Source organism: Triticum dicoccoides, chromosome 1B (genome assembly GCF_002162155.2).
Source record: "Triticum dicoccoides isolate Atlit2015 ecotype Zavitan chromosome 1B, WEW_v2.0, whole genome shotgun sequence".
Classification (NCBI taxonomy): domain Eukaryota; kingdom Viridiplantae; phylum Streptophyta; class Magnoliopsida; order Poales; family Poaceae; genus Triticum; species Triticum dicoccoides.
In genome coordinates this window covers 129,748,282-129,763,116 of record NC_041381.1, presented here as the reverse complement: position 1 = coordinate 129,763,116, position 14,835 = coordinate 129,748,282, and the positions used below count along the sequence as shown (strand labels likewise).

The following is a 14,835-nucleotide window of genomic DNA, read 5'->3' as shown; positions in this document are numbered from 1 at the left end:
TGATGACAAATATTTTCGGACGGAGGGAGTTTAGATCACTACTATATTTCTACTATTAGTCTCTAACAGAAAAGGTAGAAGTTAAATGTGTATAACCACCATGTCACATGTCAAAAACGACAACTAAAATACATGCAGTATACAAATATCTAGATCCACTGCCAAATATTTTCTTAAGAGCGTTTAGGTCACTACTATATACAAAAATACTTGGAATTCATCATAAATACCACTAAATTAAAACAAATGGCTCATGACGTGTAATAGAAGGATGTCGCAAGAAAGAAATTGATGCCTTAAGTGAATTACATGTTTTCATCAAGTCAACAAAGCGCCGACCACTAAGGGCTGGCTAAATGGCTTTTATCCGACGCACACTATGATTTAAGATGAGTGCAAAACCATTACGAGATTGTTTTTTTCTTTTTGAACAAGAGGCAAAAAAATTGCCCCATTCATTGATTAAGAAGAGGAATAGAGTTTAGTTTGTGTTACAACACGGATAGTTCCGCAACGCCCCGAATAACAATGACTCACTACTCTCGCGGCATCAGATGACCCAATTTCTAGCACCCACGGTTACCCATGGCTTGGCCTCCTTGATATTGGCGAGGAGGACCGCCGGCGACGCACTCTTCTGACGGAGCACGCATGCATTCCTTTCGCTCCAAATTGTCCAAGCGACGAGCATGATGAGCAAGGCCATCGCTTTCCTAGTGGGGATCGATTGTGTGTCCGCAAAGAGCAACATATGAGCTAACGGGCACAACCGAGATTTTTTTCTCTCTCAAAATAGTAATATCAGCATCCTCATATTCAAAACAGAGCTCAGGCTTACATGCTCCCTGCAAACAGTAAATTCAGAAATATTAGCAAGAAAATTAAAGCATCTGGTCTTTCAACAATAAACACAATCACGTCTTCTAACCGCGCGCAAGATTTTGTGAAGAAATGATCTGGGGGGAAAATGTGCTCTAAAAGGGCTATTTCTAAGTTGTTTGCTTCTCACATCTCCAGAATTCCCAAGAGCAAGCTAGATATGCAGGTGGAATTCCGAGTCCGGGTGCTACTTGCCATGTCCAGAAGAACCTTGCCAAATTGGACCCAAAACCAAGTCAGATTCCGAGTTCCCGACACCACCGAAATATTGACCATGAACTCTTTTTACTAGAGTGAATTCCACTTTTTACCCCATATTTATACATTTGTGACACTAATTACCCCTTCGAGTGAAAATTCGTCTAGAATACCCCTTTTGAAATCTTTGGACCCTTGTTTTGTGATGCGTGTCCATCAGGTAAGGTGTGAGGTGACGCCCTGTATCTAAAAACATGTGGACGGCCACAAGGAGTGGAACAGATAGACAAGAGAAGCTTGGACAAGATCGCCAATGATGCCCTCCGATCCTTACAGTTTTTTTTACGAATCAATGACGCAACATGCCGATCCTATCGACCATAAACAAACAAAATGTAAAACCGGGGTAAAACCGTGTTAAAAGTCTTCAAAATCTGACATTTCGATAAAAGTTCCGCTAAATAGGGTAATATGTGTCACAAATGTACAACTACAAGGTAAAAAATGGAATTCACTCTTTTTACTACTTCCACAGGTTTCACCGAGAGGAAGAGGCATTTCGAGGAAGAGAAGCGTCACCTTTTTATGCTCAAGATGAGAATGGAAGAGACCATGATGAGGAGAGGAGCGGAGATGCACCGGCCGCATGCACAAGTGGAACTACAGTGCGGGTGCCAATGGCATTTCTCTTGCTTGCTTGCCCTAGTTAGGTGGATGCGGAATTAACTCCAGCTGCACCACCTACACTGCACAAGTGGAACTACAGTGCGGGTGCCAATGGCATTTCCTCCCTCTCCACTTTGCCTCCTCCATTGAATTCCCCTCGTCCCCTCCGTGGCCTGCCCTTGCGGGTGGATGGGCACCTACGCCATTGAACGCCATAACTGAGGGTAGGTTTTCGGCATAAATTATACTAGTACTAGTGTCCATCACTGAAAAGATTGAGATTACCTTCTGTTTATTTTCTTCAGTACGTACCATGTACTGCAGAGAACAGCATGAGCAGGCGGTAAAAGACAAGGAGCAGCAGAGCTGACATCGACTGCAGTGTACTCGTAGTCACGTGGACTCGGATAGGATAGCAGCCGGCTGCGCAGCAATCAGATCAGCTGCTTGTACTACTTGTTAGCTAGGACATTATGTTGACATGTACGTATAGTTGATATGTACGTATAGATGTGGTAAACATGCAAGGTTTTGAGTAGACGACAGAGGTTTGCATGGCTAGAAAACACTTGCTAATAATATATACTTCCTCTGTAAAAAAAATATAAGAACGCTTCAATCATTATTTTAGTGATCTATAAATGCTCTTATATTTCCTTACGAAGGGAGTACATGTTTAAGAACGCAGTGTTTATGATCCCGAGCTACGCTGATACCACGGCGAAAAGTAAAATAAAAAATTTAGTAGAGGAAATGACATCGGATGAGCTCCGGAAAAAGAGAGAAACAAAATCGGAGCTTGGAAAAAGGTACTGTGTGTGTTTGGTAGAGGAAGAATTACCTATCAAGTTGACAGGATGGCAAATGTGAATGCCCAAGACAGAACAGCCTGCAAACAGGCATGGGCAGTGAGACTTCTTTCATTAATACTTTGTACAATTGTCGAGTACTACGTGCAATGTTACAGCCGATCGGTGTATATAAGGAAGCATGATCTGTGGATCCGAGGCCCAGAGTTGCACAGACATCTCCATGTGTTGATCCTTAATTACCTCCAATAAATTCATATGAATCCATACCGTATACACGGACCAAATAAATGACCACACATGCTCCTTGCTGGCTAGGCCACGGCCATGGCCTATGAATCAGGACGCGCGAGAGCCCTAGGTAACCCATGCCGCCACCATCAATGGCGTCCCAAGCTGCAAGCTCACACTGGCCACCAGTTGCACTGTTGCTAGTTGTTACCATGTGTATGGAGCACCAGCATGGTGACGTTGTCAAGTTCAGAGAATGTATCCATGTACTACTGACCAGCCAACTAAGATAACCAACCCTGCTGTATGGATGCAAGTTTGAAAGATTCCCTTCATCCCTCGCGGAAGAACAAGTTGCTTATCGATAGTATGAATAAAAAGATCTAGCAACGAACGTCAACTTGTTGACGATAGTTTTCAAGACAGAGTTTAAGAGACCCAGCCGCCTAATAAAGATGTCAGGGTCCAGGTCAAGTTGGTTGACGGAATCAGGATTAGGTGACACGGCCTCTGTCACCAGTCAACCACCCTTCCTGCCTGGAATACTAGAAGCCAAGAGCATGCTTTTCTAGCAACTGCACAATCTTTTCTTTTCTTTTTCCAGAAACTGCACAGCCATTTTACAGTATCAGCCGAGATAATTTGCATAGCCAACGTACACACTGTAAACAACTAATCTGTGATGGCTGTGCGTGTACCGGGTGAGATCTGATTTTGGTTCGGTTCGAGCAAATTCGGTCTTAGCCGCCATACCAGAAACAATACCATTTGATATATTTTTTAAAGAAACAATGCCATTTCATAATAGTAATAATGCTGCCATGGCTAGGAAATGAAATGGAGCGGTAGGTAAGTGCGATCAATATGGGTACCTGCTGCCTGGCTGGGGACATCCAATGCGAACTTCGCCAGCTGCACCAAAGGTCAGGTTACCAGTAGAGCTAGTGAGCGGACACCAGGTTTTTTATGAGCTGTTTTTTCTTAAAATATCTTTTTGTTGTACGATTGGCTCATTCAATCGGTAGAGCTTGGTAGGTTCAGACTTTACTCGAACGGGGTCCTGTTATTAATCAGAAGATCCGTCAGAAAGTGTTAATAATAGTAATAGTAATTCTATAACAGCGATGCAGATAAAGAAGATCAGTCTGACAGCTGACGGAGAACTTCCCCAAAGAGTGACAGAAAACTCCCGTAAAGGAACCGGTAACAGCCATCTAATTATCCATAGAAAGGCACAGGGAAATCAATGTTGCTATCTTCCAACTAAAAAGGGCCAAGTGAAGCTGATGGGTGGTGCGTGGGTCGCTGCATCTCTGTCCTCTGTTACTGCAAAAGATTGTAAACATTGCAGTTACATCCAGTCAAAGCTAGTAGTACAGATTTAGTCCAAAATGTTGCGCAGACACAAGATTATACTAATATTTTGATCGTATCAAGTCAAACTATAGACTTTTAGTCTGAAAATGTTGTGTAGATACAGTATGCAAGATTATATATATATATATAATATTGTAATCACATCACTTACTTGAGAAGATCAGTGCTATATTGTCTGTGCTACCTTCCGCGTGACTCTTGGCAGTTTCTGACTTTCTATACACCTCTGTAAAACTCATAACCAGGGTCAGCCGCTGTAGAGAATAAACAGTACTATATATAATAATCAAGAAACAACGGCTAAACCTTGAAGCAAAACATAAGTGTTACTGCTTAGGATGGATCATTGCAGTTGTATCGGGAGAAGAACAGTTCCTTGACAGACGACATGATACAACTATTATGCCGAGTGACTATTGCAACGACTGATCCTGCGGGCCAACAACCGTTGAACAATACATATGGCGCCACATCATCGCCTTGAATAACAAGCAGTGTAATCAGCAAACAACGGCTGAAACTTGCAAAGGAAAACATAAGCTTTACTGTTTGGAACAGATCAGCGCGATAGTCTCGAGAGAAACGAACAATTCCGGGACAGATGGTGATACAATTATGCCGAATGACTATTTCTCCGCTATACGACTGGCTGATCATGTGGGCCAAACGACCCTTAACCACATGTTTGGCGCCACATCGCCTGCGAGATTAGCGTGAGGCTGCTCACGCGCTTAGCACCCAACGCTTGATTCTTGGAATCGCTATTCCTTCCTTCCCAGGCTCTCCCTCCCTCCCCTCTCTTCCTCCCTCTCTCTCTCTCTAAACCTCTCTCCCTCTCCATCTCACTAAACCTGGAGCTAGGCGGTTTTAGCCTAGCCAGGCGGGCCCCACCTGGCGGTCCTTCTCCTTGGACGCGCACAACCTCGCTTGGCCATCTCCTCGTGCCCCTGCATATATAGCAAGGAAGCTCTCTCCTCTTCGCATCAGCAGGGGCGCCAGATACTGCTTCCCCGGCTTCTTCTCCACTCGATCCAAGCCATTTGTGCCTTCTCCAAGCTCCACTTCTTCTGTAAGTTCTTCCGTGCCTTCCCTCTCTCTCCATGTTCCCTTTCTCTCAAGTTCTTTTGTGTTCACTCCATGTCTCCTGCCCTGCAATCTCTCTCTCTCTCTCTCTCTGACTCTCTCTCTACACACATACCAAGCAAGAACTTTTCTGTTCCCAACAACACGGTTACCAGATAATGTTGTTTTTTGCCACTGGAACGAGTCTTGCTCTCTGACTGCACCCAAAGAAACAACAGATCTTGAAAACTGAAGAGTCCACTTTCAGAAAAGATATATATAGAAAATACAGAGTCGGTGACAGCTCTCCTCATTTATTCTGAAGACAGAGAAAGAAACACAAGGATCGCATTTTCTAGTCACGAGATGTGCAAAAAAGTCTGAAACACCGTCGAGTCGCACCCCTCATTGTCCAACTATAGTTCTTCTTCTCCTCCCTTTCTTGGCAGATAAGGAACTACCAGCTCCAGTTTTCCTTTCTTGTTCTTGGACTGCAGGGTTCAGATAGTTATACTCCACCCTCTAGTTTGGCAACAGAGAGTGTGGTAGAGTCCTGACAGAATTCGTTGCAAACTTTCATCTCTGGCACGCAGCTTGGAGGATGGAGGGGGCAAAGAAGCAGGTTTTCACGATCAAGGTGGAGGATGGGAAGCCCGGGAAGGACGGCCGGCCGGCGGTGGGGCCGGTGTTCCGGAACATACTGGCCAAGGATGGGTTCCCGCCGCTTGATCCTGACATGAGGACCTCATGGGATGTGTTCAGGTAAACACAAGCAACAGCAAAGTCCATCCATCCCTGTCTTACTTTTCTCCTAGTACTAAAATTTTAGCTAGATGGTAGCTTTCACTTTCAGTCTTGTACTTTACTCCGGGTTTTTTCCCCTGGGCTACGTGCCTATGTTATATTGTACTACAAAGACAAAGAGAACTAACTGGTAACAATAACTAGTAGTGTTCACTAAAGAAAGAAATCCGACCTCTGCTGCATGTCAGACGAGTTCATCTCCTTGTGTGTCACCTCCATGCATGTGATTTTTCCTCAAGGACAAAAAAAAAAAAACAGTACTCTGCATGTGGTTTTTCCTTTACCAACAACAGAAAAACACTGATCTGCATGTGTGTGGCTGTTCAAAGATGGTACTGGGGACAGCCACATATCTGTTTTACCAAAAACCAACTTTTGGATTCACATGTAAGGACAGGCATGTGTTTTCCCCCAGAGAAACACATGCATATGTCATGTTTCGGCCTTTTAGCATGAGGACATGTAACGCTTAGTTTTGGTCTTTTTCGTGGTCTTTGTTTTGATCTCTTTTGCTTACATCCCTTGCAGAACGGCAGCAGGCAAGTATCCAGACAACCGGATGCTTGGATGGCGTCCATTTAAAGATGGAGTGGTATGCGCATATAAAAACTAACCCCTGGGACAGTGAAGCTAATGCATCTGCTACATGCCTATTTTTGCTTAGTTTGTTCTTGATGAGAACAACATCCCCCGTTTTGATCTTTCTAGCCAGGGCCCTACTTGTGGAAATCATACAAGGAGGTCTATGAGGAAGTCCTGCAAATTGGATCTGCGCTGCAGCAGCTGGGGGTGCAACCAGTAAGAACGAAAACTTAAAGTCAACTTTTCCATTCCAGCTATATAAATTGGCATCTTTGTATTTTCAGAGTCGCTTGTGAACTTTACATTAATTAGAGATGTTGATGCTCCCATGCTTGATTTATGTCAGGGTTCCAGGGTTGGAATTTATGGATCCAACTGCCCTCAATGGGTGGTAGCAATGCAGGTACCCATCTGAATGATAATATCCATAATCTCCTTTGATTAGGATAATTAATGCTAATCTCACAATAAATTTTGCAGGCTTGCAATGGTTACAGCATAATATGTGTCCCACTGTACGATACTTTAGGTAAGCAGGAAAACTGATAAATAATAGACCCTCGTCACAAAGTGTTTCAGATGCGCTCAAAAATAAAATGTTACAGATCAACTAATGCAAACATTTGAAACACGGCATTTATGATTTTTTATCAGAAAAGGTATATCATTTCTCTATTAGCATTAATGATATTTCCTTGAGATTTCAGGTGCTGGAGCTGTTGATTACATTATTGACCATGCTGAGATTGATGTTGTCTTCATACAAGACAAGAAAATAAAAGAAGTACAGCCAAATTTATTAACAAAATTGAGCACCTTTAATATCTCGTCTGAATTAAGATTTCATAGTGAGTATTTCTTGTTTGCAGATACTGTCTCCAAATTGCACATCTGCTGCGAGGCTAAAAGGTAAGGAAATGGTAAAGTGACTAGGATCTCTCTGTTATTCTAGGAAGGATTAAATAGTCTAAAACTTTGTTCTCCCAAACATGTTTGCAGCGTTGGTGGCATTCACCTCGGCAAATAATGAACAAATCAAAGATGCCGAGCAGATTGGGATGAAAGTGTACTCCTGGAATGATTTCCTAAAAATGGTGGGCAAAGAGAATCCTATATACCTAAATAGTTGACCCCCACTATCTCTAATCATCTCAACACACAACCATGCCAACTTAACATGCCACCATGCATGGGAAAAGAACCACCGTAACATGCACCATGCATGCTACTTATATTCAATACATATTCTACGACTTACAATAATTGTATGTATTTTTGTTTCAGTTTTTATATTATTAATCCAAATACTAGTGTTTAATAGAACCAAATCTCATTAAAATAATTACAAGCAATTCCCACAGCAACACGCAGGTATCATCTAGCTTACAAAGTTTGGTTCACCCAACTAAAATAACTAGATCCATTCAGACTCCCAAGATTGGAAGCAATGTTTGTGATGAAATATATGTGTTGATCAAGCAATAATTCTGAATTGCATTTCAGGGAAAGGATAAACCAGTTAAACCTCGTCCTCCGCAACCAAATGATACATGCACCATCATGTACACAAGTGGAACAAGTGGGCAACCCAAAGGTGTTATGCTGAGCCATGAGAGCCATGGGATGTATGTAAAAGGGGTGGACCTCTTCATGGACCAGTTTGAAGATAAGGTTACTCCTTTTCTAGAATAAGCTTAATTCCAATTCAATTGATGGTTATCTTTTATCACAATGTAAGCAAATTGGGTGGTTTTGGGTATGCAGATGTCAACGGAGGATGTGTTTCTTTCTTTTCTCCCACTTGCTCACATTCTTGACCGCATGATCGAAGAGTATTTCTTCCACAAAGGAGCCTCAGTTGGCTATTACCATGGAGTGAGCAAATCCACATATTAGCCTTACTACTTTCAATCTTACTGGTCATCATTATTTTTTAAATATGACTGCACTGTTCTTTTTTATCAGGATTTGAATGCCTTGAGAGATGATCTCATGGAGTTAAAACCAACTCTACTAGTTGGGGTGCCCAGAGTGTATGAAAAGATTTATGAAGGTGGTAAAAGAAAAATGATTGATATTCAATCAGCCTTTGTACCAGCTAACTCAGATAACCTTTTTATGATTGACTTTAGGTATTTTAAAGGCCTTGGCAGATCTCAGACCTCTCAGGAGGGTGATTTTTAATGCTTTGTACAACCGGTAAGTTGGTTAGCATCATGAATATTTATTGCAGGAAATAAATTATGTCATCTCACCATAATAGCTCTTGCAATCCAGCAAACTAGCAAGCATGAAAGCAGGCTACACACAAAAAACTGCTTCACCTTTCGCTGACATGCTGGCTTTTCGCAAGGTATTGTGTTGATAACTAAGAACCACTAGACACAAATTACTTTCAGAAAAATAAATAAAAGATCAGTAGCAGTTGTACTCACAGTGTCTGTATCTTACTTTTTTTTGTTGCATTTCCTTGCTCTAGGTCAAGGCAAGGCTCGGTGGCCGTCTTCGCCTACTAATCTCCGGTGGTGCACCCTTAAGTACTGAAATTGAAGAGTTCATGAGAGTGACCAGCTGTGCATACTTTATCCAAGGCTATGGTAATGCATGTAGACACTTTTCAGGGTTCAGATTTCTTCCTGCAGACTGCCATCACCACAGAAGTACAAATATATTTGTTTAAAGGACTCTAAAGCATCAACAAGTAGTTGCCAAAGGCAAACAAATAATAAACAAAATATGTCACCAGACTGGCAAAGAAATAATAGACAAAATATACCACCAGACTTGGTGAGTATACTTGTAGCTCAACTGCTCAAGTATGAGTTATAGTTGTATTTAGAACTGGAATGTATTGACCTGTTTTAACAAGTCACAAGATAACGATAAAGCTGGTTTCATATGTAGGTTGGGTCCATGTTTTCCTTACTGTATCCTATCCCCATTGCAAACACTAGTTTTAAGAGTTTTCAGCAAACTTTCTGTTTCGACTATTTCACTTATTGCACATTACTGTTTACAGCTCAAAGTAAAAGATTGTGGACATCTCTTTTCCTATTAACATAGATACTGACATGCCACATCATCTTTTTCTCTGCATATGATGTTCCAAAATTGCATAGATTAATTATCAGTCCCTTTGTCAATGAAAAGGAACCAGTATAACATTCGATTCTGTTGTCTCTGCTCAGGTTTAACAGAAACATTGGGACCTAGCACAGTCGGTTACCCTGATGATATGTCCCTGGTTGGAACTGCCGGTGTTGCCGCCACCTTCACTGAACTGCGACTGGAAGAAGTACCTGAGATGGGTTATGATCCACTTGGTGTTCCTTCTCGTGGTGAAATCCTCATTAGAGGATCCACTGTCTTCACTGGGTACTACAAAAATCCTGAGCTCACAAATGAGGTCATGGTTGATGGATGGTTTCATACAGGTGAATAATCAATTTTAATTTAAACAGGAGATTAATGTAAATTTAAATTTATCATGTTCTGACACAATCTTGTTCTCAGGAGACATTGGGGAGATGACCCCAGATGGAATCTTGAAGGTTATTGACCGAAAGAAGAACATATTTAAGCTATCGCAAGGGGAGTATGTCGCAGTTGAGTATCTGGAGAAAGTATATGTCTTCCCTCCAATTATTGAAGATGTAAGGACAAACCCATTGAAATCGTATGCTTATATTGACAGAGTCATGGCGCTACATACAATGTAATATTGTCATTTTGTAGATCTGGGTGTACGGGGACAGCTACAAATCAATGTTAGTTGCAGTAGTTAACCCACATGAAGAAAACACCATGAAGTGGGCAGGGTCAAATGGCTACAAAGGTTCTTTCAGTGAAATATGCAAATCTGAAGGCCTTAAAGAGCATGTCCTTAAAGAGCTCGCAGCGGCTGCACAGAAGAACAAGGTAAGGCCGTTTATTCACTTCTACATTGGACACTAAACACATTACATGGTTCATCATGTCATCCATCAAATTCTCCTAGCATTATGGACAACATGGTTTTCGCTTTTGCATTACAACAAAGAGGAACTCACAAGTTTCTATATTGTATAGACTCCTTCGTTTTAAATCTTCACTCCATCTAAGCATCACATATATAATCCTCTTTGCATGTCTCGGATCAGCTACGAGGTTTTGAGTACATCAAAGGCGTAGTGTTGGATCCTGTACCTTTTGACATTGAAAGGGATTTGGTCACTGCAACAATGAAGAAGAGAAGAAACTATATGCTAAAATATTATCAGGTAATATATTTTTATCTGCTGCAGTGTGATTTTTGTTGTTTTTACTAATTTTCAGGGTAGAAGCCAGTGCATTAGTATTGGGTTGTGAATCCAATAAAATTGGTAAATCCCATAAAAAATCACTACTGATCTATCAAAAGCTAAAGTTATAGCATACAGAGCCAACCTTGTGGTCCATATGTTGTAGAGCTGACTTCTCTAGTCTTCGTCCTAGCTTTGCCCATAAATGTCCTCTCTTACTTCTTTTGTGTAATTATAATTCATTGTTCTTCATGTGCAGCCTGAGATTGACAAAGTATACAAAACATTGGAGGGTCAGAGGGCTGCGAACAAAGCAAAGTAAAGCTATGTGTTTTGTTAGGTCACATGCCGGAATACTATTGTAAATCTACTATTTGAACGTTGGTAATCAAGACTACATAAAAGCAATAAAAATGCATATTGTGTGGTGCATTGTATATGTATACATACCCTCACCCTCCCTCGCTCCCCCAAAAAAAACCGCCCCACTCTCTGAAATTTACATATGTGGCGCACAGACAACAATTAAAGCAGATTTTTGTGCTAAGCCGAGTATTTTAACCAACAGACAATTTCTATTAATGCCGTGTGCGCCCCCTTAAAACAAAGGGATGCTACAGTGCAATAATTAGGAATGAAGTCCTTCTAATGACTACGCGAGGGCCAATATGCAAGGGAGAACATGATCGACTCAGTCATGTGCTCAAAATATATTCATCATGCACATATTACATACTGACCAAACTGAAGATAACAGCTTGCTAATCTGAATGGTGCCTCTGATGAATCCTTGAGACATATATTTATAACATCAAAAGATCATTTGTATTATCAGAAATAGCATACCTCGTGAACTATCAAAGAGAACTTGCTGCTTGTCCAATGACAGCACCACTGGACTGTCCGAGTACATGCTTATAAATCTTCAATGATATGCTCAATCAAGTACGTTGGTCTGATGGTGCCTGAGGTTTGTCGAAGTTCTCTAGGGCTACTCTTATAAATCTTCATAAATATGCTCAATCAAGTGCATTGGTCCGATGGTGCCCATGTGTGTAAATATCCCACGGACCAAGACATTCCACGTTGCTTCATTTGGACATATGCCTTCATATAACATCTTCAAGAGATAGACCATGGCATCATCCAACCTGTGCTGACTGCACAGCCCTGACATCAGACTTGTGTATGCAACTATGTTGCGTGGACAATTAACTGCATCCATTCGACCTAACATCCAAGCAGCAGCCTTGACATTCCCTTCCTTGCAGTAAGCATGAATTATCGCATTGAAAGTGAATGCATCTGGTTGAATTTGTTGGACTATCATCCTCCCGAGAAGAATCATAGCTTCTTTGTTCCTTCCCATCTGGCACAGACCACTAATAGTAGTGTTGTAAGATACTAGGGTCAATTCAAGCCCATGGTTTAGCATCTCAATCAGCATTCGAAGAGCGTCTTCGCAGTTTCCTTCCCTGAAAAGACCATGAAGCAATTCATTGTAAGTCCTGTCATTTGGAGAGCATCCATATCTTCTCATACCATGGAACACACTCAAGGCTCTTCCCACTCTTCCGCATTCACACAGGCTTCTGATCAACGTGTTGAATGTCAATGTGTTAGGAGGACAATTTTCCATCGACATCTTATCAATGAGATTCTCTGCCTGATCAAACATCACCTTCTTGCAAAGCACATCCACCATATTTGTATAAACAACAACGTTTGGCTTGAAACCAGCATTTGTCATGTCATTCCATATTGACATGGCACCATCTAGGTCCCCAGCTTTGGAGAATCCGTCAATGAGAGTAGAATAGGTCCTTACATCAGGAAAACAACCGTTTTGCTCCATGCCACTGAAAACAGATGATGCCCTCTTTAGATCACCAGTGTGGCAAAGGCCACGGATGAGAACATTGTAAGAGATTGTCGACGGTGCACATCCTTCAGCCACCATCCAATTCCACATGCCAATTGCGTCGTGTGCCTTTCCAGCATCGAAGAACCCTTTGACCAACACAGTGAATGTTTGAACATTTGGAGCACAACCTTCGGTTACCATCCTAGCCAAAACGGCGCAAGCCATCCTCAGCTCCCCGGCCTTGCAGAGCGCATCGACTATGCTTGTGTAGGTGGCAGGTTCTGGGTGCAGTCCCCGGTGAATCATCTCGTCGATAACCGAGAGCACCTCCCGCATCCTGAACTGCCTGCAGAGCACGTGAACAACGGCATTGTACGAGGAGCACACAGGCACCGTCTCTGCCATGACCCTCCTGGCCTCGTCCACCCTGCCCAGCTTGCACAGCGCAGAAACGATCGTCGTTTGGCTCACCTCATCTGGCTGGCAGCCCTTCCTGGCCATTTCGTCGAGCATCTTGCGCGCGGCGTCGACCCGGTCGTTCTGGCACAGCGCCTTCATGAGCAGGTTGTAGGTGTACACGTTGGGCTCGACGCCGGCCTTCCTCATGTTGTCGTACACCGGCACCACCGCGCCGACCAGGTTCTCCCGGAGCAGCGCGTCGAGCAGGTGGTTGTACACCCGCACGGTGGGCGCCGCGCATCCCAGGTCGTGCGCGCGGTAGAACGTCTTGAGCGCGCGGTCGGCCGCGCCGGCGCGGGCGAAGGCGCAGATGGCGGCGACGAGGGCCCCCTCGGGGCACGACACCCCGCGCAGCCGCATCTCCTGCAGCGCGTACTGGACGCCGTCCACGTCGCCTGCCGCCGCGAGCCTCCTGACGGTGGCCTCATGGGCCCTCGCCGTGTCTCCGGCGTCATGAGAGGGCCTGGATCGCTCCGGCCACCGGATGGTGACTTGCGGGCTGCTCTTCCGGTGGTTATGTGGCGGGGCGGTGGAGAAATGGCGGTCGTGGAGCCGCCTGAGCGGGAGGCGGCATTTGGTCGAACACATGGCGCGCAGCCAAAACTGCGAAGGTCGAACAAGCAGTGGCCCCGTTTGTGTAAGCCACGCTTCAGGCCGCCTAAATTGGATCGGGCGGTCTATCAGAGGCCCAATGTTGGGCCTGGTTTTGAAGCCCAGCCCAGCCTAATTCAAACTGACACGAACTCGTTCTCATCCAAAGAAAAGACTCCCCCTAAAATAAATCAAAATAAAAAACTATCTAAAAAATTCAAAACCCCTAAAAGAATCTTAAAAAAAAAGGAAAAACGAACTCAAAGTATGGGCAGCGAGAGACATCCAAGAAGCCTTCCTTCCTGCTTCCTTCGCCCTACAAGTTGTGCTCTTTTACGGGAAAAAGAAATGAGAATTTGTATTTTTCAAATGTTCGAATTTTAGGAATAAATCCGAACGACCCGATCATCGAGCGATCCGGCATCGCACGGTCCCCCGATCCGCTCCAGCAGTATCGATTTTTATTTCCTTTTGTTTCTATTGATTTTTCTTGAAAGAAAAAGAGGACAGTGTGAATCGAACCTTAGTACGTACAGGTTTACTAATAGACTCGCTAGTCATCTGGGCTAATACCTTGCCGGTGATTAGATACCCTTAGGTTGATTTTATTTGGACGAATGCTGCTAGTGCATTTTATGGAGAAAGCGGGATTTGCTTTTAGATTTTTTTTTCTAGATCTGGTCACCGGTCATGAACTATGCAACGTGATTGTTTTGAAGACCCCTATGATATAGTAAGGGTTTACTAACCAACTCACCCTGCCTTGATATCTATGGTATGAACACCGAAAAAAGTACCATGGAGAGGACACCCAAAATCCCTCACAAATTGCTCTCGCTATCCGAGGACTCTCAGCTAACTTTACTATTGCTTGCTCCACTAAGGCAAAGCTACGTGTTGGTTCATGGGAGAAGCCGATACAGGGGTATATGAAATTAAATGTAGATGTTGGCTTTGACCGTGATCTTCTTGAGGGATCAGTGGGGGCAGTAATCCGAGATTACAACGGGAAATTTATTGCGGCAGCTAATGA

General features: G+C 43.2%; 2 protein-coding genes and 1 long non-coding RNA gene across 3 annotated transcripts; 1 reads left to right on the top strand and 2 right to left on the bottom strand.

Moving 5' to 3' along the window:
* Positions 1 to 377: 377 nt before the first annotated feature.
* On the bottom strand, positions 378 to 4,973 carry LOC119323260. The gene is made up of 6 exons (XR_005156196.1): positions 4,467 to 4,973; positions 4,312 to 4,386; positions 3,656 to 4,109; positions 2,029 to 2,166; positions 1,657 to 1,940; positions 378 to 845 (listed from the first exon to the last, which is right to left on the bottom strand). It is a non-coding gene; the product is annotated as an uncharacterized LOC119323260 (long non-coding RNA).
* A 142-nt stretch (positions 4,974 to 5,115) lies between these two features.
* Positions 5,116 to 11,323, top strand: LOC119323241 (long chain acyl-CoA synthetase 1-like). The gene is made up of 20 exons (XM_037596847.1): positions 5,116 to 5,229; positions 5,816 to 5,984; positions 6,555 to 6,618; positions 6,735 to 6,824; positions 6,955 to 7,011; positions 7,089 to 7,137; positions 7,316 to 7,392; positions 7,478 to 7,517; positions 7,608 to 7,702; positions 8,112 to 8,279; positions 8,373 to 8,483; positions 8,574 to 8,661; positions 8,741 to 8,807; positions 8,886 to 8,961; positions 9,088 to 9,205; positions 9,797 to 10,042; positions 10,122 to 10,261; positions 10,344 to 10,526; positions 10,748 to 10,867; positions 11,148 to 11,323. The coding sequence occupies exons 2-20, from the start codon at positions 5,824 to 5,826 to the stop codon at positions 11,208 to 11,210; spliced, it is 2,013 nt and encodes a 670-aa protein (XP_037452744.1). The 5' UTR covers positions 5,116 to 5,229; positions 5,816 to 5,823; the 3' UTR covers positions 11,211 to 11,323.
* Positions 10,874 to 13,828, bottom strand: LOC119323250 (pentatricopeptide repeat-containing protein At3g48810-like). Its single transcript, XM_037596854.1, has 2 exons — positions 11,735 to 13,828; positions 10,874 to 11,148 (listed from the first exon to the last, which is right to left on the bottom strand). The coding sequence occupies exon 1, from the start codon at positions 13,797 to 13,799 to the stop codon at positions 11,886 to 11,888; it is 1,914 nt and encodes a 637-aa protein (XP_037452751.1). The 5' UTR covers positions 13,800 to 13,828; the 3' UTR covers positions 10,874 to 11,148; positions 11,735 to 11,885.
* Between the last annotated feature and the right edge of the window lie 1,007 nt (positions 13,829 to 14,835).

Coding starts and splice junctions, on each gene's coding strand:
- LOC119323250 (XM_037596854.1), bottom strand. CDS start 13,799: ATGTGTTCGACCAAATGCCGCCTCCCGCTCAGGCGGCTCCACGACCGC.
- LOC119323241 (XM_037596847.1), top strand. CDS start 5,824: ATGGAGGGGGCAAAGAAGCAGGTTTTCACGATCAAGGTGGAGGATGGG. Junction 7,393..7,477: donor AAGACAAGAAAATAAAAGAA/GTACAGCCAAAT, acceptor TCTTGTTTGCAG/ATACTGTCTCCAAATTGCAC. Junction 8,808..8,885: donor TTTAATGCTTTGTACAACCG/GTAAGTTGGTTA, acceptor CTTGCAATCCAG/CAAACTAGCAAGCATGAAAG.